The following is a 22207-nucleotide window of genomic DNA, read 5'->3' as shown; positions in this document are numbered from 1 at the left end:
CGTGTGCCCGGGGTTACGCTGTCCCACTACCTCGCCCGCACTCGTGGGCGCACCGACGACGGCGGACCCCGGTAAGAGAAGAAGTGGCAACAACAACAACAACCACCACCACTTCGCTCCCCTACCCCCCCCCGCCGCCAACGTGCGTGATCACGGCTGTGGTCTGCTTCTGTTCATCGTCCGAGAAATGGAAAAAAAACAAGCCGTGCATACAGCGGTGTAAAGGTTTGGTGGCCGATCGGGTGATCACGCGAGGCGAAGAGAGAGACACGACACGCTTCCCACCCGCGTGGTCCCAACAACAAACAGGGAGGGCAGTAGGAGAATACGGAAAGCTCCGTTTGGGGGGGTGGGGGTAGTCGACTAACCGCGGAAGGCCTCCTCGCCCAGCCATTTGGCGGGACGCCTCCGGAACCGCGACTGGCGCACGAGTTCTCCGGAGTGGGCGCCTTGGGCTCGGCGCAGTTGTTGTTGTTTCGCGGCCTCCACCCACAACAGCAGCAGCAGCAGCAGAAGAGGTGTAGCGCCCCTGCCCCGACTTTGCCGCGCGGATATCATCCCACCACCACCGCCGTAAAGAAGACAAAGATGGAGATCAAGCAGCAGCAACTGGCGGGACCGCAGTTTGCGAGTGTGGGCGAATTCGTCCAGTGGAGCGGAGGCGACCGCGTGATCGAGCGGGTGTTGGTGGCCAACAACGGAATCGCGGCGGTCAAGGCCATCCGTTCGATTCGCAAATGGGCCTTCGAGGTCTTTGGGAATGAACGGACGGTGCAGTTTGTGGCCATGGCCACCCCCGACGACCTCAAGGCCGGCGCCGAGTACATCCGCCTCGCCGACTCCTTCGAGGAGGTGCCCGGCGGATCCAATGCCAACAACTACGCCAACGTGCCCCTCATCGTCGACCTCGCCCTCCGCACGGGCGCACACGCCGTCTGGGCCGGCTGGGGACATGCCTCCGAGAACCCCCGCCTCCCCACCTCCCTCGCCGCCGTCGGCATCGCCTTCCTCGGGCCCCCGGCCTCCTCCATGCGCGACCTCGGCGACAAAATCTGCTCCACCATCCTCGCACAGTCCGCCCGCGTATCCGTCGTGCCCTGGAGCGGGTACACCCCACCCCGCACTCTCTGCATCTCTCACCCCCCCCCTCTCCCGAATACCTCGCGTGTTGTCCTTCTTCTGGACTTGTGTGTGGTGGCCACCACGCCCCGGCGTACACGCGCCGCGCTTACAAGGCCGATGTGGCGTGAAACCCACCCAAGCCTCTTTTTTTTTGTTTTTGTTTTGTTTTTTACATGACCACACCTCCTTGTTGCTTTATTGTGCCCTTCTTTCTATTTTATCAACTACTTGCTGACGCACGCCCGCACGCACAGAGACGGCGTGGAGGTGCAGTATGGCGAGACGGGAATCACCGACGAGCAGCGGAGCAAGGCACAGGTCAAGTCGGCCGAGCAGGCACGCGAGGTGCTGCGGCGCATCGGGTACCCGGCCATGATCAAGGCCTCCGAGGGCGGGGGCGGCAAGGGCATCCGCAAAGTCACCAAGGAGGACGAGGTCGAGGCCGCCTTCCGCCAGGTAACCACCCCAACCCTCCCTACGCCGTGCCCCCCTGCCAGCATTCAGCATTCAGCAGCAGCAGCAGCAGCAGCAGCACACTTGGACCATCTCCCTCCCACGGACTCAGGTCGCTTGCCCAACGCGTGCGTGCAGGTGGTATCGGAAATCCGCGGGGCTTCAGTGTTCGTGATGCGACTGGTGCCGAGTGCCTACCACTTGGAGGTGCAGGTGCTGGCCGACCAGTACGGCGACGCCATCGCCCTCCACAGCCGCGACTGTTCCGTGCAGCGCCGACACCAGAAGATCATCGAGGAGGTGACCTCCCACACACTGACCTCTTGGGCTCGGACTGTGGTGGCCGCTGCTGCTGCTGGCTGGTGGTGGTCATCGTGAGCCATTACCAATGCTGCCGCTGGCGGCTGTGTGCCGTGTGCGTGTGTGTGTGTTGTGTCAGGGGCCGGTCGTTGTGGCGGACGCCGAGGTGCTGCGGGAGATGGAGCGTGGCGCCGTGCGCCTGGCCCGCGAGGTCCGGTACTCGGGCGTGGGCACCGTGGAGTACTTGTACGCCGACGGCCAATACTACTTCCTAGAGCTCAACCCGCGTCTCCAAGTCGAGCATCCCGTGACCGAACAGATCACTCAGGTGCGCACCATCTGCTCCCCCCCACGCGCGAGGTCTCACGTGGACTGAGCGTATGCGTGTCATGCGTGTCGTGTTGGGTCGCGTTGCGCAGGTGAACCTGCCGGCGTGCCAGCTGCAAGTCGCCATGGGCGTTCCTCTTCACCGAATCGCGGAGATCCGACGCTTTTACGGTCAGGACCCCCAGGGCCAAACGGCAATCGATCTCTACAACACCGCACCGCGGCCTGCTCACGGACACGTCATCGCCTGCCGCATCACCGCTGAGAACCCAGACCAGGTACTTACACCCGCTCGCGCTCCCCACTGACGCCTCTTTCTTCTTCTCTCCTCCTCCTCTTCTTCTCTCCCTCCGGACTAGGCGCGTGCCTGATTTGGCCGGTGGGGGGGGGGGGTGGTGGCGGCGGCGGCGGCTTGTGCTCGTGGCTCGTGGTGGCATGGGGCTGCTCTGACGCTGGCTGGCTGGCTGGCTGGCTGCTGCAGGGCTTCAAACCGACGTCGGGGTCCATCCAAGGTCTCAACTTCTACTCGTCGCCACGCGTGTGGGGCTATTTCTCCGTGGACGGCACGGGCGCGCTCCACGAGGTACGCGCCTTGGCCGTGCACCTTTCTCCGTCCGAGGCCTCTTCCGCGGCGCGCCTCCGCTCTCCACTCCTACTACTTGGCTTGTTCGCTCATGCGCGGTTGCGTCTCCCCCCCCTGCGCGCTCTCGTCCGTCCCTCCCCTTTTCTCCGTATGTGCGTGCATGTGCGCGACCAGTTTGCCGACTCGCAATTCGGGCACCTGTTTGCGTGGGGCGAAACCCGCGAGGAGTCGCGCAAGAACATGCTGCTCGCCCTCAAGGAGCTCTCCGTGCGGGGCGACGTGCGCACGCCCGTCGAGGTCCTCATCCACATCCTCGCCTCCAGCGACTTCCGCAACTCTCAAGTAACGTGCCCCTCCTCCTCCTCCTCCCGTTGATCTTCATCCCCCCCCCGGTGCACGCCTTCTATGCCTCTAGAAATCCAGATCTGTAGATGTTGTACATTATACATCTAGTGGGGGAATACTAGTCGGTTGTTGTTGGCGCTGGCGTCGGCGTTGTTAACGCGGGTGCCTGGTGGTCTGCCTGACTGCAGATCCATACGGGCTGGTTGGACGAGCTCATCGCGTCGGAGTTCAAGACGGAGAAGCCCGATCTCTGGCTCGTGCTCGCGTGCGGTGCCGTCTTCCAGGCTCACGCCCACTTCCTCGTACGCCCTCCTCCCCTCCTCTCCCTCACTCGAGGATGATCCGCCTCCCCCCCACCTGCCGCCATCCCCTTACGGAGGAGGACCGCCACCGCCGCCACGGATGTGCAGGCCATGCGGGAGGAGTGCATCGAGGCGCTGCGGCGAGGCCAGGTGCCCCCGCCCGACAAGCTGGTGACGGAGGTGGTCGTGGAGCTGGTCTACAACGGCTTCAAGTACCCCCTCAAGGCCCAGCGCAGCGGACCCAGCTCCTTCCTCCTCTCTCTCCCCGGATCGCCCAACGTCATCGAGGTGCCTCCCCCCCCTTACCACCGCCCCACCACCCTTCCAACTGTCCGCCTCGCCTCACCGCCCGTTGCTCACACCCAACGTTGTTCCGTTTTAAACTCACTCCCGCCGCCGCCACCGCCAGGCCGAGGCGTACGGCTTGCGTGGCGACAGGCTGCTCATCCTGGTGGACGGCAAATCGCACACGTGCTTTGGCCGCGAGGACCCCACCGGGCTGCGCCTCACCATCGGCGCGCGCACCGTTCTCTTCGCCAAGGAGGTACTCCCCCCCACGCGGCTGAATGTCGCCCCCCCCCTCCAAACCATTACCGCGCCTCTCACCACCTCCACCTCCGCCATACGTACGCATATGTGCGTCCTCCTCCTCCTCCGTCGTCGCGTGGGTGCGTGCGGCAGTTCGATCCCTCGACGCTGGTGACCCCCACCCCGTGCAAGCTGGTGCGGTACCTGGTGGCCGACGGGGAGCACGTGGGCGCCGGACATGCCTACGCCGAGGTCGAGGTCATGAAGATGTACATGCCCCTCATCACCAAGGAGCCCGGCGTACTACACTTCCACGCCATCGAGGTGTGCCGCCTCCCCACCCCCCTCCCCAAACCCACCCGCTACCGCAGCACCTCTCTCTCTCTCTCTCTCTTGGCACTCAACGCTGGTGGCTGGTGGTTGGGGCAGGGGGCGGTGCTGGCGACGGGCGATCTCGTGGCCACGCTCGAGCTGGACGACCCGACCCGCGTGCAGCGGGCCACATTCTTCTCCGGCGAGCTGCCTGCCATGAAGCAACCTCGCACGCGCGGTTCCAAGCCGCACCAGCTCGTTCGCTTCAACCTCGCCGCCATCGGCAACGTCCTCACCGGGTACCCCCCCTCCCCCCATATGCCCTCCCCGCTCCGCCCCGCCCATCATCTTTCCTCTCCCTCCTCCCCTCCTCCTCCTCCTCCTGTGCTGCTGCTGCTGCGGGGGGGAGGCGACGCGTGACTGAGAGCTGCTGTGGTGGTGGTGGCGGCGGCTTGTGGCTGGTGGTTGGGTAGATATCAACCGCTGGCCGTGGAGCGCGTGGCCGCTGACCTGTTTGCCCACCTGCACCACCCCGCCCTCCCCGCTCTCGAGTGCTACGTGCGTTCCCCATCCATCCTCATCCATCCCCATCCCGCTGTTCTCATGCGCGCTCGCGACCGGTGGGGTGGGCGCCAAACGAATTGGTTGGTTGGTTGGTTGACGGGTGCGCTGCTCGTGTGCAGGACCTGTTGGAGACCACCGTGGTGCCCAGCGGGCGAGCCGAAGATGCCCTGCAGCATGTCCAGGCTCTCGTGGACGAGTACCAGGCCGCCGTGTCCTCTGCCCAGGTTTGGCCTCGTTGACCTGCTGCTGCTGCTGCTTCTGCTTCTGCTACACACGACACACACGACACACACGTCTCTCCCGTCTCCATGGCGGTGTGCGGCGCGGTGCAACGTCTCACTCTCAAGCGGCGCATGTCGGCTACACGGGGGGGGGGCTTGTTGTTTGCGGGTGGATGGGGGCTTTCCAGGGCGGCGACGTTCCGGCCTTCCCGTCCGCTCGGCTGCTGGCCTTGCTCGGCGCTGTGGAGCTGCCCGAGGCCGAGGCCAAGAGCTGGCTCGCCGCCACGCAGCCTCTCAAGCAGCTGGCCCTCGACTATGCCGAAGGCCTCGAGGCGCACGCCCAGCGCATCGTCGTGTCCCTCCTGCAGAACTACCTCGCCGTGGAGCAGCTCTTCCAGGTTTGTGTGTTGTGTCGTGTCGTGTGTTGTGTCGTGTGTGCCCCCCCCCCCAAACCCATATCACCCCTACACTCGCCGTGGTTCCAGCCAAGCTCACGTTTCCCCCCAATCCCCCGTTTTCTGGTGCTCGCGTCGTCCCGCAGGGCCGCCACGTGCCGACAGTGCTGCAGGAGCTGCGCGAGAAGCACAAGACCGACCTGGGCCGCGTCGTCGACATCGCTCTGTGCTACACGCGCAATCTGCAGTGTGCCCACGGGGTGGTGGCCCTCCTGGAGCAGGTGGAGGCCCGCCACTGGGCCATTATCGATCGCTACCTCCCCACCCTCCAGGAGCTCGCCGCCCTCGTCGGATCCAAAGGCAACCCACCCACCCACCCCCGCGGGGGCCGATCTAATTCGGTCCACTCGCCCCGCCTGCTCGCTTCAACGCTTACCTTGTTCCACCCCTCCTCCCACCCACCCACCCACCCATCCAAATCTACCACCACAATGGATGCAAATGGCGCACGCACGCACCACCAGGTGCCGCCGTGGTGTCGCTCAAGTGTCGCCAGCTGCTCATGCGGCAGTCCCTCCCCTCGTTTGAACAGCGCCAGGCACGACCCTCCCCCCCCGCCTCCTCCTCCTCCTCCTCCTGCTGCTGCTGCTGCCTTCTCGCCTCCTCTTTCCCGCGCAGCCTGATGTAGAGCTGGCGGGCGGGCGGGCGGGCGGGCTGGCGGGTTGGTTGGTTGGTGGCTGATCAACGTCGTCGGCCGTGTATATTTGTTTGTTGGTGAACACGCGGGCAGAAAGCCATTGAGGACTACTTGCGGCGCACCGCCACCATCACCGACGAGCAGGAGCGCCTGCGCCACATCTCCACCCTCGCCGACGAGTCGGCCTCCGTCTTCGATCTGCTCATGGGGCTCCTCACCCACCAGGTGACCACCCCGCCCCCGTGTGCCCCTTTGGTCGTGTGTGCCGTGTGGTCGTGGTGGTGGTGTGTCGTCTGATGTGTGTGTGTGTGTGTGTCATTGTGTCATCGTGTTCCATCCAGGATGCGGAGCTGAGGCGGCTGGGGCTGGAGGTGTACGTGCGGCGTACGTACCGCTCGTACGCCATCAAGAGCCTGGAGGTGCTGGAGCGGCCGCGGCCGACCGACGGAGAGGGCTTCCTGTTCGGCGAGTTCCAGTTCGCGCAGGCCGACGTCCACGCGTCGTCAGCGGGTCCCGCGGCCCTGGCGCCGGCGCCCGGACCCCACACCATGGCGCGCCCCGAGTCAGTGGACGACCTCATGCTGCTGGAGCGGGAGCGCCGCAGCACGCGCACGCAGGCGGCGCCCAAGGAGCCCACGCGCTACGGCGTCATGCTCGTGTTCGACGACCTGGCCCAGATGCGCGCCCTCTTCGAGTGGGCCATGGAGGCCTACATGCCACCGGCGCAGGAGGGCCCCGAGCTGGTCAACATCCTCAACGTGGTCCTCCTCAAGAACAGCAGCGGCGCGGCCGAGGCGGGCAAAAGCGCGGAGGACGCGGAGCGCGCGCTGATCGACGACTTTGCGGGGTTCCTGCAGCCGCACACGGAGCATCTGCGGTCGCTGGCCATCCGGCGGGTGACGCTGGTGATCTCGCGTGAGCGCGAGTTCCCCGACCACTACACGTTCCGCGAGCGGCTGGACTACGGCGAGGACGCCATCTTCCGGCACATCGAACCGCCGCTGGCCTACCACCTGGAGCTGCGGCGCCTGGCCAACTACAGCGTCGAGTACGTGCCCACGGCCAACCGCCAGCTGCACCTCTACTACGCCCAGCAGAAGGGCAAGGAGCATCTGCCGGCGGCCCAGTGCCACCGCCGCTTCTTCGTGCGCGCCACGGTGCGCGGCAGCTCCGTGCTCCTCGCCGCGGGCAGCAGCGGCAGCGGCGGCGGCGACTCGCTGGAGGCCAAGCTGAGTAGCCCGCCAGGGGGGGCGGCGGCGGCGCAGCTCCAGTCGCAGATCCTGCACACGGAGGGCGAGAAGGTGTTCACCGAGGCCCTCAACGCGCTCGAGCTGGCGGTGCGGGAGGCCCGCTTCCAGGCGAGCTTCAACCACCACATCTTCCTCAAGTTCATGCCCGAGGTGGTCATCGCGCCCGAGAAGGTGGACAGCATCCTGCGCACCCTGGGCGAGCAGTACGGCCGGCGCATGTGGAAGCTCCGCGTGTCCGAGGTCGAGGTGGTGGCCCTTCTCAAGCAGCCCTCGGGCGCCGTCGTGCCCGTGCGCTTCTTCGCCTCCAACCCGACGGGCTACCACTTCAAGATCGACACCTACGCCGAGGTGCGCGACGCCGCCGGCGGCCGCATCCGCCTGGTGCCCGTGCAGCGCGGCCGCGACCCGACGCCGCTGCCCGCGCGCGAGCTCTCCGAGCCCTACCCGGCCGTGGACCTGCTCGAGCAGCGCCGCATCGTCGCCCGCCAGAACGAGACCACCTACGTCTACGACTTCCTCGAGCTCTTCAAGGAGGCCCTCAAGGAGATCTGGCGCGACTACGCCCTCGCCTGCCGCAAGGCCGCCGCCGCCGCCGCCGCCTCGAGCTCTGGCGGTGGCGCGAGCGCGCCCGAGCCGCCCAAGGTGCTGCTCGAGGCGTGGGAGCTGGTGCCGGACGCGGGGGCGCCGGGCGGGGTGCGCGAGGTGGCCAACAACGCGATGGGCCACAACACGGTGGGCATGGTGGGGTGGCGGCTGCGGCTCTACACGCCCGAGTGTCCGGCGGGGCGCGACGTGATCGTGGTGGCCAACGACATCACGCACCAGATCGGGTCGTTCGGCCCCGAGGAGGACGTCTTCTTCGAGGCCGTGTCGAAGCTAGCGCGCGCGCGGGGTCTGCCGCGGGTGTACCTGGCGGCCAACTCGGGCGCGCGGATCGGGCTGGCCGAGGAGGTCAAGCAGGCCTTCCGCGTGCAGTGGGTCGACCCGGCGGACCCGGGCCGGGGCTTCCACTACCTGTACGTGGAGGACGCCGACTACGAGGCCCTGCGGCCCTACGTCAACTGCGAGCGCACGGCCGACGGGCGGTGGCGCATCGTGGACATCATCGGGCGGCGCGACGGCCTCGGGGTGGAGAACCTGCGCGGGTCGGGCCTGATCGCGGGCGAGACGTCGCGGGCCTACGAGGAGATCTTCACCATCACGCTCGTCACCGGGCGCACGGTGGGCATCGGGGCCTACCTGGTGCGGCTGGGCCAGCGCACGGTGCAGAACCAGGGGCCGATCGTGCTCACGGGCGCCACGGCCCTCAACAAGGTCCTGGGCCGCGAGGTCTACACGTCCAACGTGCAGCTGGGCGGCCTGCAGATCATGTACGCCAACGGCGTGTCGCACGTGTCGGCCGACGACGAGCTCCAGGCCGTGCGGGCCGTGCTCCAGTGGGTGGCCTACGTGCCCGCGGCGCGCGGCGAGGCGCTGCCGGTGCTGGCCACGCCGTGGGACGCCGTGGCGCGGCCCGTGGCGTGGAGCCCGCAGGAGAACACGCCCTACGACCCGCGCGAGATGCTGGGCGGCGCGCTGCTGCCCAGCGGCGAGTGGTGCGGCGGGTTCTTCGACCGCGGGTCCTTCTTCGAGACGCTGGCCGGCTGGGCCAAGACCGTGGTGTGCGGTCGCGCGCGGCTCGGCGGCATCCCGGTGGGCGTCATCTGCGCCGAGACGCGCATCGTGGAGCGCGTGACGCCCGCTGACCCGGCCAACCTGGCCTCGCACGAGAGCGTCTCGCAGCAGGCCGGCGGCGTGTGGTACCCGGACTCGGCCTTCAAGACCGCGCAGGCCATCGAGGACTTCAACAAGGGCGAGCAGCTCCCGCTCTTCATCTTTGCCAACTGGCGCGGCTTCTCCGGCGGCATGCGCGACATGTTCGACGAGATCCTCAAGTTCGGCTCCTACATCGTCGACCACCTGTGCCACTACGCCCAGCCCGTCTTCGTCTACATCCCGCCCTTCGGCGACCTCCGCGGCGGCGCCTGGGCCGTGCTCGACCCGACCATCAACCCGGACATGATGGAGATGTACTCGACCGAGACCGGCCGCGGCGGCGTCCTCGAGCCCTCGGGCACCGTCGAGATCAAGTACCGCGAGCGCGAGCTGCTCCTCACCATGCACCGCCTCGACCCCAAGCTCCAGGCCCTCGCCCTCGCCCTCAAGGCCGCCGCCACCCCGGCCGACACCGACCGCATCGGCCGCGAGATCGCCCAGCGCGAGGTCGACCTCCTGCCCCTCTACCGCCAGGTCGCCGTCGAATTCGCCGCCCGCCACGACACCCCCGGCCGCATGAAGGCCAAGGGCGTCATCTCCGACATCATCCCGTGGGCACACTCCCGTGCCTTCTTCCACGCACGCCTCCGCCGCCGCCTCGCCGAGGAGCGCGCCCGCGCCGCCGTAGCACAGGCCACCGAGGGATCGCCCCTCTCGCGCGACCAGGTCACGCGCCTCCTCCGCAGCTGGCTCTTGGCCTCCACCTCCACCTCCGCCGCCGACGACGAGGCCGAGGCCGCGCGCGTGTGGGCCGACAACGACACCGCGTGGAAGTGGCTCTCCAACCCCGACGCCCTCGCGCCCCACCTCGCCGAGCTGCGCAAGGCCGCCGCCGCTCGCCGCGTGGCAGACGCCGCCAAACTGGACTTCACGGCCTGGAAGCAGGCCCTCAACGACGCCCTGGGCGGCCTCTCGCCCGAGCAGCGCCAGGAGATCGCCGAACTTGCCCGCCAGGCCGCCTCCTCCTGAGCGCGCCCAGACCCTGCGCGTTGTTTTTACCCCCCCCCCGGCTTCCCTCTCTTGCATTCGGAACCTGTTTTTCTTTCATCCCCCCACCCCAGTAATTTATACGGCCACGGCCTTCTCTGAGCGTGTCGCTCTCTGTTACGTCGCTCTCTGTACACGCCGGAGCTCCACTTCTCTCGCAGCCTTGCGCATGGCAGGCCAGGCGTACGCCTACGTTGCTTCGGCGGCAGCGGCGGCGGCGTTGATCTTCTTGCTCGGCTGCCGCTTGAGGGCTCTCCTCTCGTCCTCTTTCGTCCGTCGGGCAGCGTCCTTTTCGCTCCTTCGGGCCTTCTTTTCCTCTCGTCGCCTCTCCTTCTCCCGCTCCTTGTCCTCCCGCTCGAGTCGCTTCCTTTCCTTCTTGAGCTCTCGGTCCGTCTTCTTGTCCGTCCCACTGCTCTTTTTCCGCTCGCGTCTGGCCTCCTTCTCCTTGGCCCTCTTCTCGCTCTTTTCCTTCTTCTCCTTCTTCTCCTTCTTCATCTTTTTGCTCTTCTTGCCCCTGCTGCTGCCATTCTCCGTTCCCTCCTCGTCCGTCTGCTGCTGCTGCTGCTTGGCGGTGGTCGTAGTGGTCGTGGGAGTGGCGGCTTCATCGTCGGCCGGCTGTGTCGCCTCCGGCGGACAACATTCGGTTGGCTCTCGGGGGACGTCGGCGCTGGCCGGAGGAGTGCCGCAGGTGGTGCCAAAGATGGGCAGGTTGCCCGCGATGGTGATGTTCCTCCGTCGGGCGCTGTTCCGCTCGAGGGCAAAGTCCACCACCTTTTTGATGTCCTCGCTCTGCTCCGCGTACAGCTGCAGCAGGTCCAGCACCAGCGGATGCCGCAGGGCGCCGTGCCTGCATTGCCGTGGTTGGTTGGTTTGGTTGGTTGGTTGGTTTGGTTGGTTGGGTTGGTTGGATCCCGCCCGCCACACCCAGTCAGCTCCTCGCGCGGCATACCCATGGGGGGCATTCATTGTACACGCTCGCCGAGTTGGCGGAGGAGGCAGGGGACCACCGCACCGAAAGTCGTTTTCCAGGTACTGCCTAAAGTTGCCGTAGTAGTCGCTATCCTGGATCTGGTGCGACACAAACTGGTCCAGCGATTCCCTGGCGGCGGCGTGTCTCGTGTGAGAGTGCCGAGGCACGACGTACTAGCAGCAGCAGCAGCACGGCGGCGGTGGCGGCGTACCGGAGGTAGGCCTTGGCCAGTTCCTCGCCCTTCTCCACGCCGCCCGTTCCTTCCAGATGCGCCAGCCCCACGCGGAAGGTGCCTGCATGGTGGTGCACCACCAGCAAACCAGCCACAAACCCAAACCACCAGACCACCATTCAGTTGACTCGCACCCGTGCGTGTGCGTGTGCGTGTGCGTGTGCGTGTGCGTGTGCGTGTGCGTGTGCGGTGGTGGCTGGGGGTACCGCGAGCGTGCCCGAGTTCGTGCGCCTTTCGGAAACACTGGAGAGCGCGGCGTTCGTCCTTCTGGGTCTTGAGGGCGATGCTGCCCACCAGGTACACCATGGCCTCCTGCAGGAACGCATTCGTTTCACGCAGCCACCGCGAGTGCTCGTCTGTAGCACGGCTCACAAGTACCACAAACCGCACACGCACACGCACCCTCTTAGAGAAGCAGCAGCAATAAATTTCAATTTTCTAAACGATAAATAAAAAGAAAAGAACCTGTGGCGGGGGTGGGGGACCTTGGTCGTGGCGGCATTGTTGGGGAGCTGCGGGCGATGGGGAGGTGGTGGTGGTGGTGGTGGACGCGTAGGAGGAGGCGGAGGAGATGGATGGTCCGTCGTTGTCCTCTGCCCCACCACACCCGACCCCGCGCGAGGGCGACTGACTGGCGGAGGTGGGGTCCGGGTCCAGCTCGAGCTGGTCCCATGCCACGTCGTCGTCGTCGTCAAGGTCGTGCTGCTGCTGCTGGTGGGGGAGCTGCGGGGGGCGGCGGCTGGAGAGGAGGAGCTCCCCCGACCAGCTCAGGTCGTCGTCCGATAGCATGAGCACTTCATCGTCCCCCTCCTCCTCCCCCGCCCCGAAGAGGACGTGGTGGCTTTTCAGGTGCAGGCCTTCTGTCGCCATCGATGTGAAGTCGTCGGCGTAGTCTAGATCCCCGCTACGCTCCATCTTTCCTCGCGCTTTGGTAACGGCTACTTTTCCGTGGTTTTCTTTTCGGCTGGCGCAACGTGAAACAATTTAAAAAATGTACATTCCATTCCAGGATGACCTCCTTACTTCTTGAGGGAGATGTAGGCGGGGCTGAGCAGGAGGCGCTTCTTGTCCTCGAGTGCGGCGACTGTGGCCTTCTGGTCCTTGGCGATGGCGTCCTTGAGCTGCTTCTCGATTACTGCACGCGAGGGGGATCGCGACGACCATGTGAGTGGCCGCACGCACGCACGCAGCAGCTGAAAAGGAAAAGGAGGCCAAAACCTTGGAGGGCGCGGAAGGGCCAGCGCTTGTTGTCGTTGGCCTGCCGGAAGCGTTTGGAAAACGTGGCGTTGGACATGTGCAGGCGCGCCGCCGCCTCGTTTTGCGGGAGCTGCAGCAGGTCCGTGATGTCGATGCGCCCTTGGCCCCCTCCCGGCTGCTGCTGCTGCTGCCCCTGCCCTTGCCCTTGCCCACCTCCTCGGAGACGAACATGCACGCGACTCAACTCACCGGCGGCGGCACAACCATATATGGGTCGTGGTGCCGCCGTCAAGGCGCTGCGGGGTGAGGAGGAGAGGCAGGGGATCCTACCGGCGGAAGGAGGCGCGGCGTGGGCGGCCAGGAGGTTGTTGAGCAGTGGCGACGTGGAGCCCTCGAGCAGCGGCGAAGACGACGACGAAGGTTGCGGCATCTGCCCCTCCCCCCCCGTGCATCAGCCCCACCACCACCACCACCACCACCACATCGACACCATCGACATCCGCCAATACGCGCGCACGCCGGTGAGGAGGGTCGGGGAATTCTGGTGATGGAAGGGTGGGGGGGGGGTGTCGTTGGTTGTTGGTCGCGTACCAGCGCGTTGGGCTCCTTTTTGGTGAGCGACCTGTGCAGCGGGTGGTGCTGCTGCTGGTGGTGGTGATGGTGGTGTGGGTGCTGCTGGTGGGAGGGCAGCTGCTGCTTGTTGGGGGAGGCCATGGCTGATCGGATGTGGATGGGAGGCGGCGTCTGCAGGCCCGCTGCAGGCGCGAGGTGCGGCGTGCCCTGCCCCTGCACGAGCTTGGCGTAGTGCTCCTGCGCATACCCCGCCCGCCCCGACGATGACGATGACGATGGCGACCGATAATGAGACCACCACCACCACGCACCACCACGCACCACGCACCACCACGCGCCACCACCACCACCAAGGCGTGTGCGGTGTGCGTTGGTGCGCAGCGAGGTGGGAGGGTGGTGGCGCGCACCGAGATGCGGGAGACGAACGCAGCGGTCTGCATCTGCTGCTGCTGCGGGTTGGCGGCCGGGGAGAGGGAGCTCGGATCCTCCCCCCAGCGGACGCTGTTTCCGTCGACACCGCCGGTGGGCGGATGGGCGGCGCCCTGGTGGGCCGCAGACAGCAGCTCCACCCTGTCGCCCTCGCCCCACACGGGAAGCGCCCCGTCGACGCCGCCGGGGTGCGTGTGCGAAAGGGCGTGCTGCATCCCCGTGGCGGCGGCCTGCTGCAGGGAGGCGGTGATCTGCCGCGCGGGGATCGGCTGGTAGGGCGACACCACCGCCATGTGGGCGTGCGGGTCCGGAGAGGCCAGCTCATCCTGCACCCACCCACGCACCCACGCACCCACCCACCATGGTATGAGCAGCCGCCGCCACCGACCATTGAAGCTCTTCAGCAAGCAGCAAGCAGCAAGCAGGAGCGTCTGTGGGGCGGGGAGTGCCGTACGGTCGCGATGGCGGGCGTGTAGGAGGGCAGGCCCACCGGGTAGGGAAATGAGTCCGAAGGGAGCGAGTAGGAGGAAGCGGGGGTGGGGGTGGGGGTAGCGGAGGACGACGACGACAACGACGACGACGACGACGAGGAGGAGGACGATGAGGACGACGACGAAGCGATGAGAGAGGAGGAGAAGTAGGGGGGAGTTGAGACCGGCACACAGAACAGGTCGACGCCGCCTTCCGATGATGAAGACGACCTGGAGCCGACAACGTTGGACGCCGCGGCAGCAGCGTGGTGGTGGGACGAGTGCATGGACAGGGGCGGGTCGTAGTCGAGAGCAGCAGCTGCCTGGTGGTGGTGGTGGTGGTGGGGCATGCCCGGAATGATCTCGGGCGGATGGCCCCACGTGGCGGCCTCGCTCAGGGCGGGCGAGGGCTCGTCGGGTGGGCCGCCCCTCGACCGCTTGCTCAGGGGCGTGGTGCCCGCCACTTGCCCCAGCCCGTCACACTCGACCCCCTCCTGTGGGTGGCGGGGATGGGGGTGGTGGTAGCCGTCGTCCGCGGACGGATGCCTCCCCGTGGCGGCCTCGCTCAGGGCGGAGGCCGGACGCTTGCGAGACGACGACGACGGGGACGGCGAGGTGGTGGAGGAGGAGGAGGAGGAGGAGAAGGGCTGGAGGGACGACGAGGCGGGAGCGGAGTGATGAGCAGGGGAGCGCACGAGGAGGGAGCGGGCGCGAAGGGCGGAAAAGGGGCACGACGAGTCGAGGGAGAAGGCGTCGGCGCCCACCAGCGGATCGAGCTTGGAGGGGAGGGCAAACAGCTGGAACTCCAGGCAGTAGTAGGAGTAGGTGGTGATGGCCGTTGTCGCGGTGGACGACGTGGTGGTGGTGGTGGTGGTGGTGGTGGCCGCGGTGGACGACGTGGTGCTTGCGGGAAAGGGACGCGCAGCGTCGGTGTCGGGGAGGAGCTTGAGGGAGGGGAACTTGGCGAGCCCGTCCGGTTCGACGGAGGTGGTGAGGATGCCCTCGAGCACGTGGTCGGCCGACACGGGCAGCTGGAGCTGCGGATCGAAGGTAAGCAGCGACACGCGGCACATGAGCTGCTGCTCCTCGCCCTCGCCCTCGCCATTCCGGTGCTCCGAGTGCTGATGGCCCGGGCCGAAGAGGTTGCGGTGCCGCCCGTGCACTCGCACAACGGGCGCCGGCTTCAGGAATTCGCCCGCCTCCGCGTGCCCATCGGGCTCCTGCACCACCCACAGATCCTCTTCGTCTTCTCCGCCGTCCTCCCTACTCCTTTCACGCCCACACCACACCGCACAACCACACCGCACATGCACACACGACACACACGACACACGACCACACACACGACACACACGACCACGCACCACACAGACCGCCGCACGACACCACACCGCGCGCGCGCGTGCACACACACACACACACACGCGACACCGCCGGCACACAAAGGGAGCGCCCGTGAGCTGACGCCTCTCGAGTAGCAATGCAAGATGGGGAAGGGGTGGCGGCGGCGGCGGCGGCGGCTGATGGTGGTGGTGGTGGTGGTGGTCGTGGTGGTGGTCGTGGTGGTGGTGGTGGTGGTGGTGGTGGTGGTGGTGGTGGTGGTGGTGGTCGTGGTGGTCGTGGTGGTGGTGGTCGTGGTGGTGGTGGTGGTCGTGGTGGTGGTGTGGTGGTCGTGGTGGTCGTGGTGGTCGTGGTGGTCGTGGTGGTCGTGGTGGTCGTGGTGGTCGTGGTGCTCGTGGTGCTCGTGGTGGTCGTGGTGGTCGTGGTGGTCGTGGTGCTCGTGGTGGTCGTGGTGGTCGTGGTGGTCGTGGTGGTCGTGGTGCTCGTGGTGCTCGTGGTGCTCGTGGTGGTGCGTGTGTGCGTGTGTGCGTGGTGGCGGGTGACAGTGTACCGGGAGAGGAGGGAAGGGGAGGGAGGGAGGCGGAGAGCGAGAGCGGCGAGGAGCTCGTGCACGACGGGGATGCCGCCGTCGCCGTCGCCGTCGTCGACCGAGCCGGACGAGGTCGAGGCCGCGACTGCGTCGGCGAGGAGGCGGCGAAGGGTTGCATCGCTCACCGTGCCTACGCGCTGTGTGCGGAGGCCCTCGTCGCCCTCGTGCGGCGGCGGCGGCGGCGGCCCAGCGGAGTGAAGGTGGTGGCGGCGGCGGCGCGGCGTAGAGAGCGTGACGAGGGTGTAGCGCTGGGCGAGGGCGAGGAGGCGGAGGGCAGACGCGGGCAGCAGCGGCAGGATGTCGTCCACCAACCACTCCGTCACGAGAGGAGGAGGAGGAGGGGCGCCGGCGGCGAGCTGCTGCTGCTGCTGCTGGTGGTGGTGATGATGATGATGATGTGGGCTGGCAGAAGGCTCGCGTACGATGTACCGCAGCACCACGGGGCGGCAAGGAGGGGCGGCGGCGAGCTCCGATGCCGCGTCGGCCGTCTCGTGGAGGGTCGGGGAAGCGGAGGGGAGGCGGAGCGAGGTGCGGCGAAGCGGATAGGGACCCTCCTCGAAGAAGTTGTCCAGTATTTGCTCCTCTTGGGTGTGAGCACCACCACCCAAGGCCTTTTCCATGGACGTCCGATTCGAATGCGGCCGGGGGGGGGCTAACGGTTAGATTGCGCAAATTGGCAATCAAGCGGCAAAGAGAAGCCGCGCAGCACGCCCACTCCGGAGAAGGGAAGGGAGAAGCGTGGGCGGCGAACGACGGGAGGTGGAGCGGCGTTGGCGTTGCAAGCTGGAGCGCGGCGTCTTGACTGTTGCTCGAGGCCGGAATTTCGCGAGCCAATCGAAATTTCACGATCCTAAACACGCGAGGAATGCAAGGCACGCAATAAATGCTTCATGTATATTTGCAGGCAGTTTTTGGGCGCGTCAGCCTGGGCGCAGGCGGTGGTAGAGGGCGCCGACCGGGGAGGGGAGGTAGGTGTACACCACGGTATCCAGCTGGCCTAGCAGGCTCGTGGCAACGCCGCGGGCTCGGCTATTGGATCGGTAGCGCGCCGACACGAACTGGAAGTACAGCACCACTCCCATCAGCCCCACATACCTGCAATGTGGGCAGAGCGGGATCCACCGTGTTAACGCAACAACGACGACAACGACAACGACAGCGACTGATACTACAACACGAGGACACAAAGGGAGGAAAGGCGGTGAAGCGGACGAATTGAGGGTACGTACCCCTGGAAAAACTTGATCACCATGAGGGGCAGCAGGAGGATCTCCAGATAGGCGGCCGCAAAGTACAGCTGCTCCCTCTTGGCCAGCACGTACGACGTCCCCAATCGGACATAGTGACCACTGCGTGCGTAGAGGTACGCCGAAGCACGCGGCAACGAGACACACAGAAGATGAAATCAGAGAGAGAAGAGGAGAGGAGAGGAGAGGAGAGGAGAGGAGAGGAGAGGAGAGGAGAGGAGAGGAGAGGAGAGGAGAGGAGAAGAGAAGAGAAGAGAAGAGAAGAGAACACCAGCGAGAGGAGCAGAGGCGATCGAAGAAAAGAGTGTCAAAGGGAGGAGCACGGCGTACAGGCCGCTCGCGTCGCTGACCAGGGCCGAGGCGTAGGTGGCCGTGTTGATGAGCGCGTAGATCGCCACCACGGGCACCAGCACTGGCGTCCGAGAAGAGGTGTTGTGTGTGTGTGTATGTGTGTGTGAGCTCCCCCAGTCCCAAAAGGGTATATATACATATGCATACATAAAAATGCGGTGAAGCAGTGGGGAGGGAGGCTACGCACACAAGACGGGGGTCTCGTTCAAGAAAACCAGCGCGAGGAGGAGATAGTGCGTGCTGTCGGTGGCCATCAGCCGCGCCAGGTACTCCCGCGAGAATTGAGGCGACTGCACACCGCACACCGCGGCAAACGGCACACGACACGACACATGGCCCGTCAGAGGCGAGGCGAGGCGAGGCGAAAACAGGAGGGAAGGAGAGGGGCGAGCATGGGCCACGGTACCCCGAGGGTGCGGTAGAGGTGGAGAGCGCAGGTGGCACACACGGCGAGGAGGAGCCACCGGTAAGCCGCCGAGACGCCGGCGAGGAGGAGGGCCAGTGCACTCAGCACCACGGCCGCATTGGCAGCCACGTCGGCCGCGCCCACCAGCCCAAGCCCTCGCGGCCATTGTCCGCTTGCGCCCTGCCGCCCGGAGGCCGATCCCGCACTGCCACTGCTCGTCGGTCCCGACGTGCCCTCACGATTCGTCCCCGATGATGCCGAGGAGGAGGAGGAGGCGGCGGCGGCGGGGGGCGTGCTGCCCTGCGCGGCGGGTGGGGCAGCAGGCTGGTCGTTGCTGTCCGATGGGAAGGTGGCCGATGGATCCTGCCGGGCACCGGTGGGCGCTACGGCGTAAGCACGTAAGCCTCAAGCGAAGGGCTGCAGCTGCAGCCAGTAGGAGGTGGGCGCATTGTGTGTGGGGGGGAGGGGGTGCATGACGATACCACGGAGCGCAGCCAGTACTTGCGCTTCAGGCGGCGTAGAGCGGCGGCCTCGAGAGTGGGGAGAGCGGGGAGCTCCACCCCCTGCAGGTAGCGCTGCCACTGTGCGTCGCTCTCCCAATCGTGGCTCTCGAAATCCTGCCTCGCCGGCGACGACTGGTCTACTGCTGCCCCGCTCGCGCTGTCGCCCTTTTCCGGTGGTGGCGCCGACATTGCTGGTGGTCTCTACGCCTCTACTTCTTCTTCTTGCTGGGCGGGTTGCTGTGAGTGCGTGGTTTTCCGTGGGTCTACCCCTGCCCCCCTTTTTTTTGTTATTTTTTGTTTTTCTTTCCTTGGCTTGGCGTGACGTGGAGATGGAGGCTGGCCAGCAACAGCCCAACACCGGGCCGATGGATCAAGGGGCCGGTGTTCTCCCCACCGCAGAAAAGAAAAGAGAAGCTATTGTAGCAGGACGAGGAGGAGAAGACGATTTGCCCCCGCAGGCGGCCACTACTTCAACAGCCACCCCTGAGGCGGTTGTAGCACAGCTGCGTGCCGAGCTGGCGGCTGTGGTGGCCGAGCTGGAGGCCTGCAAGCAGGAGCGGGACGACCTCCTGGGGCGGCACCTGCGGCTCAAGGGCAAGTACCGCGCCCTCAAATACCGCCCTCCCTCCGCCTCCTCTGCTTCTTCTTCTTCTGCCGCTGCCTCTTCTTCCTCCTCCTCCTCCTCCTCCCACCGCCCCACCACCACGACGGCGGCTGCCACCACCTTTGCCTCCTCCTACGCTGCTCCCTCCCGCTTCCCGCCATCATCGTCGTCGTCGGCCATGGCCATCCAGCGGCAGCAGCACCAGCCGCAACCGTCGTCGTCGGCGCTGTCGACCAGCCTCCTCTACGCCTCGTCGCTGCCCAGTGGTGCCATGGCCTCTTCAGGTCGAGGTCCCGTCGTCCTCCGGGGCACCGCCACGCCCGTGGACCCCATGGCCCCGTCCTCCTCCGACAACGGAGCCACTGGCCGCGGTGCCGCTGGTCGCCGCCGCTCTGGTCGAGCACCCCACGCGCCTCCACCGGCCCTGCTCACCCCCGGGCCAGCAGCTGCCGAGGCCCTTCCCGCGCCCACCACCACCACTGCCGCCGCCGGTCCGAGCGAGCCCAAGGAGGTGGCCTCGTCGGCCCCTGCGCCGACGTCGGCGGCTGCCGCCACGAGTGCCCGCGCCATGGCCGGACCCGCCAGCTCGACAGGGACGGCGACCCGGGGAGCAGGCCGCCGGTTGCTGGCCGGAGTGGGCCTCCTCCTCGAGACCTCGGCCTCTGCCGCCCTAACGGGCGGGTCCGGGTCCGGGTCGTTCCCCGTCGACCAGCAGCAGCAGCCGCCGCCGCCGCCGCGCCCTGCCGAGGGAACCGCAGCCGACTCGTCGTCCTCGTCGTCCGCGCCCGCCGCCGCCTCTGAAGGTGGTCTGCTCAACGGAGCGGGCACCCACCGGGTCCGCAACAACGCGGCCACCTCGGCCGGCTTCGTCAAGGCCAGAAAGCAGCGCAGCGAGGAAAGCGGTACCGCCACCATCGTCCGCCCGCTCTGCGCCCACGGTCTGCCACCCACTTGGGTGGAATCTCTCACATCGCGAGTGGTGGTGGTGGTGGCCACAACAGAAGCGGCGCTCTTCGAGTTCGACGAGTTTGGAGCGTGCGCAGAAGAGGAGACCGGCTCAAGCCCCCGCGCCGCCGGTGCGCCTCTCCTCTGTCGCGTCCCATATGCACTAGCGCAGTAGTGCGTGCACGCGTTCGTGTGTCTTGTGTGTCGTGTGTGTGTGCATGCAGTCCTTTGCTCTTCAGGAGTTGGCCTCACCACGACGCCTGCCATGGCCATATCGGCACGACAGGCGCAGAAAGTGAAGACGATCAGGACGAGGAGGAGGATGACGATGAGGAAGTGGAGCAGCAGGAGAGTGCGGGAGTGAGGAGGCAGCGGTACGGGATAGCCGAAGCGCTGCAGCGAGACGAGATGGCGATCTACGCGTCCTCCGTGCCCGTTGCCATCCCGCGGCGATGGGTCGAGGAGCGGGAGGACAAGAAGACCCCCCACCACCAGGCTGCCGCCGCTGCCGAGGAGCAGGCCCAGGCGGGCCTTCCGCCGGCTGAGCCCCCTCATTCAGCCAGCCCCGACGAAGAGGACGATGACACGGTACGGCAAGGCCTTGCCCACTCACTGGTTGCACAAATAACCACCACGCACCACGCACCACGCACCACGCACCACGCACCACGCACCACGCACCACGCACCACGCACCACGCACCACGCACCACGCACCACCCACCACGGTGGTGGTGGTGGCATTGAGTTATGCTGACGCGGGCCGCGTGCCGCAGTTCGTGGCGCCCCACATCTACTCCCTGCGCACGACGTCCGTGCTCGAGGATGTCCCGCGTTCCATCAGCTACCGGCCCTACTGGAACGACCACGCCGGCCAATAGAAGGGAGCGAACGAGCCGCCACGCGTCAAGGCGAAGCTGGCTTGGCGTCGCGTCCTCCCCCCCACTTCGAGCAGCACGCGCCAGGTGTGCCCACTGCTGCCGCCGCAGGAGGGAGGGCTACAACAAGGGGAGCTGCTCCAGCAGTAGTCGCTCGTTGTTTTGTTTGTTATTATTTTATTTGTTTGTTCTATTTGTACACGAGGAACTGCTTCAGGCCAAAGTATTGGGAGGCGAGGGAGTGGCCGTCCCGGGTGGGCTGCGTGAATGCGCACTCGCTCTTGCGCACCGGGTACCCGTACACGAAGTGCGCCCGTGCGGCGTCGAGCAGCTTGGTCGCCACCCCCGTCCTTCGGTGCTCCTCGTGCACCTGCCCACGCGCACGCACGTTTGCGTGTACAGAGAGCGTAAGAGCTCTGTGGCAGCGTGACACTGCCTGTGCTGTGGCGCATACCCAGATGCGCGAGATGCCCATGACCGCCGGTTCGGGCTGGGTGCTGCACTCGTCTCCTTGCTCGCCCACCACGCGGAAGGCCTGCTCCACTCGCTCCACCACGAGACACCCGATCGCCTGCTTCGCCTTCGACACGAAGATGAAGATCTGTCCTCGGCCCCACCCCGTGCACGGCGACCGGTAGGTTAGGTTGCGGCCTAAACCGACAGCAGGAAGTGCGGTGGTGCGGCATGTTCGTCATGTAAGGCGAGAGTCGTTTACCTTCTCCTCCTCGCCCGGCGCGTCGTTGCTCATGTTCCAGCCCAGGTCGTCGTTGACGATGGCCAGCAGCTGCTCCACGCGCCTGCGGTGGCCGTACTCCTCGCCCGTCGCAACCATCACCACGCAGCTCCCGCCGGCCACGTCTTCCGCCACCACTCGCAGCCGCCGCAGGGACTTGGGGGAGGGGAAGGGAGGGAATTGGTTGATAAATGCGCAGTGACCCCGCCAGCCGCCAGTGACCCCACCATCATCATCATCATCATGGATCATCAGTCACCGCCAACCTATATAATATATATATATGTGTGTGTGTGTGGAAAAGAGGGGGTGTACCGGAAACCACACATCCCTGCTGAGCACGGCGACTGGCGTGGACGGGGCCGCGGGCCGCGGTACGCTGCTCCCCTCATCGCCGCTGCCGCCACCAGCCGCAGCCGCAGCCGCAGCAGGAGAGTCGTCGTCGAGCCCAACGTTGCTGAAGGCGGACCCACCCGCCGTCTCGTCCGGGGTGCCAGCGACGAGCCCCACTCTTCGTCTCTTCGTCGTCTGCTGCTTCC

General features: G+C 66.5%; 6 protein-coding genes across 6 annotated transcripts in view; 2 read left to right on the top strand and 4 right to left on the bottom strand.

The window, feature by feature from the left end:
- Nucleotides 1-588: 588 nt before the first annotated feature.
- Nucleotides 589-10183, top strand: ACA1_070830 (acetylCoA carboxylase; the record flags this gene model as incomplete). Its single annotated transcript, XM_004352940.1, has 21 exons — nucleotides 589-1106; nucleotides 1377-1578; nucleotides 1714-1875; nucleotides 2015-2203; nucleotides 2295-2480; nucleotides 2684-2785; nucleotides 2960-3127; nucleotides 3319-3432; nucleotides 3541-3720; nucleotides 3842-3976; nucleotides 4114-4284; nucleotides 4390-4571; nucleotides 4746-4830; nucleotides 4956-5060; nucleotides 5246-5455; nucleotides 5599-5853; nucleotides 6131-6181; nucleotides 6243-6374; nucleotides 6491-7306; nucleotides 7415-8140; nucleotides 8174-10183. 21 exons carry the CDS (start codon nucleotides 589-591, stop codon nucleotides 10181-10183), a joined length of 6699 nt encoding a protein of 2232 aa, XP_004352992.1.
- A 207-nt stretch (nucleotides 10184-10390) lies between these two features.
- On the bottom strand, nucleotides 10391-12203 carry ACA1_070820 (uncharacterized protein; the record flags this gene model as incomplete). Its single annotated transcript, XM_004352939.1, has 7 exons — nucleotides 10391-11048; nucleotides 11214-11300; nucleotides 11383-11464; nucleotides 11610-11759; nucleotides 11869-11915; nucleotides 12016-12126; nucleotides 12199-12203. 7 exons carry the CDS (start codon nucleotides 12201-12203, stop codon nucleotides 10391-10393), a joined length of 1140 nt encoding a protein of 379 aa, XP_004352991.1.
- A 219-nt stretch (nucleotides 12204-12422) lies between these two features.
- On the bottom strand, nucleotides 12423-16622 carry ACA1_070810 (uncharacterized protein; the record flags this gene model as incomplete). The annotated part of the gene is made up of 8 exons (XM_004352938.1): nucleotides 12423-12538; nucleotides 12622-12804; nucleotides 12931-13030; nucleotides 13192-13410; nucleotides 13581-13928; nucleotides 14057-15341; nucleotides 15964-16370; nucleotides 16425-16622. 8 exons carry the CDS (start codon nucleotides 16620-16622, stop codon nucleotides 12423-12425), a joined length of 2856 nt encoding a protein of 951 aa, XP_004352990.1.
- A 300-nt stretch (nucleotides 16623-16922) lies between these two features.
- Nucleotides 16923-18698, bottom strand: ACA1_070800 (Transmembrane protein 33 family protein, putative; the record flags this gene model as incomplete). Its single annotated transcript, XM_004352937.1, has 6 exons — nucleotides 16923-17097; nucleotides 17232-17351; nucleotides 17580-17661; nucleotides 17788-17890; nucleotides 18007-18369; nucleotides 18489-18698. The coding sequence occupies 6 exons, from the start codon at nucleotides 18696-18698 to the stop codon at nucleotides 16923-16925; spliced, it is 1053 nt and encodes a 350-aa protein (XP_004352989.1).
- Nucleotides 18699-18838: 140 nt separating this feature from the next.
- ACA1_070790 (uncharacterized protein) lies at nucleotides 18839-20938 on the top strand (the record flags this gene model as incomplete). The annotated part of the gene is made up of 3 exons (XM_004352936.1): nucleotides 18839-20189; nucleotides 20345-20646; nucleotides 20834-20938. 3 exons carry the CDS (start codon nucleotides 18839-18841, stop codon nucleotides 20936-20938), a joined length of 1758 nt encoding a protein of 585 aa, XP_004352988.1.
- Nucleotides 20939-21125: 187 nt separating this feature from the next.
- Nucleotides 21126-22207, bottom strand: part of ACA1_070780 (Nacetyltransferase) — a gene marked incomplete at both ends in the record, with an annotated part of 1218 nt that continues 136 nt past the window's right edge. Inside the window, 4 exons of the mRNA XM_004352934.1 lie at nucleotides 21126-21305; nucleotides 21390-21536; nucleotides 21651-21824; nucleotides 21984-22187. Of these exons, the coding sequence (XP_004352986.1) occupies nucleotides 21126-21305; nucleotides 21390-21536; nucleotides 21651-21824; nucleotides 21984-22187 (705 nt within the window). The remainder of the gene's footprint in view (nucleotides 21306-21389; nucleotides 21537-21650; nucleotides 21825-21983; nucleotides 22188-22207) is intronic.

This window comes from Acanthamoeba castellanii (assembly GCF_000313135.1).
Source record: "Acanthamoeba castellanii str. Neff unplaced genomic scaffold scf7180000084603, whole genome shotgun sequence".
Lineage (NCBI taxonomy): Eukaryota > Discosea > Longamoebia > Acanthamoebidae > Acanthamoeba > Acanthamoeba castellanii.
This window is presented reverse-complemented; position numbering and strand designations above follow the sequence as displayed.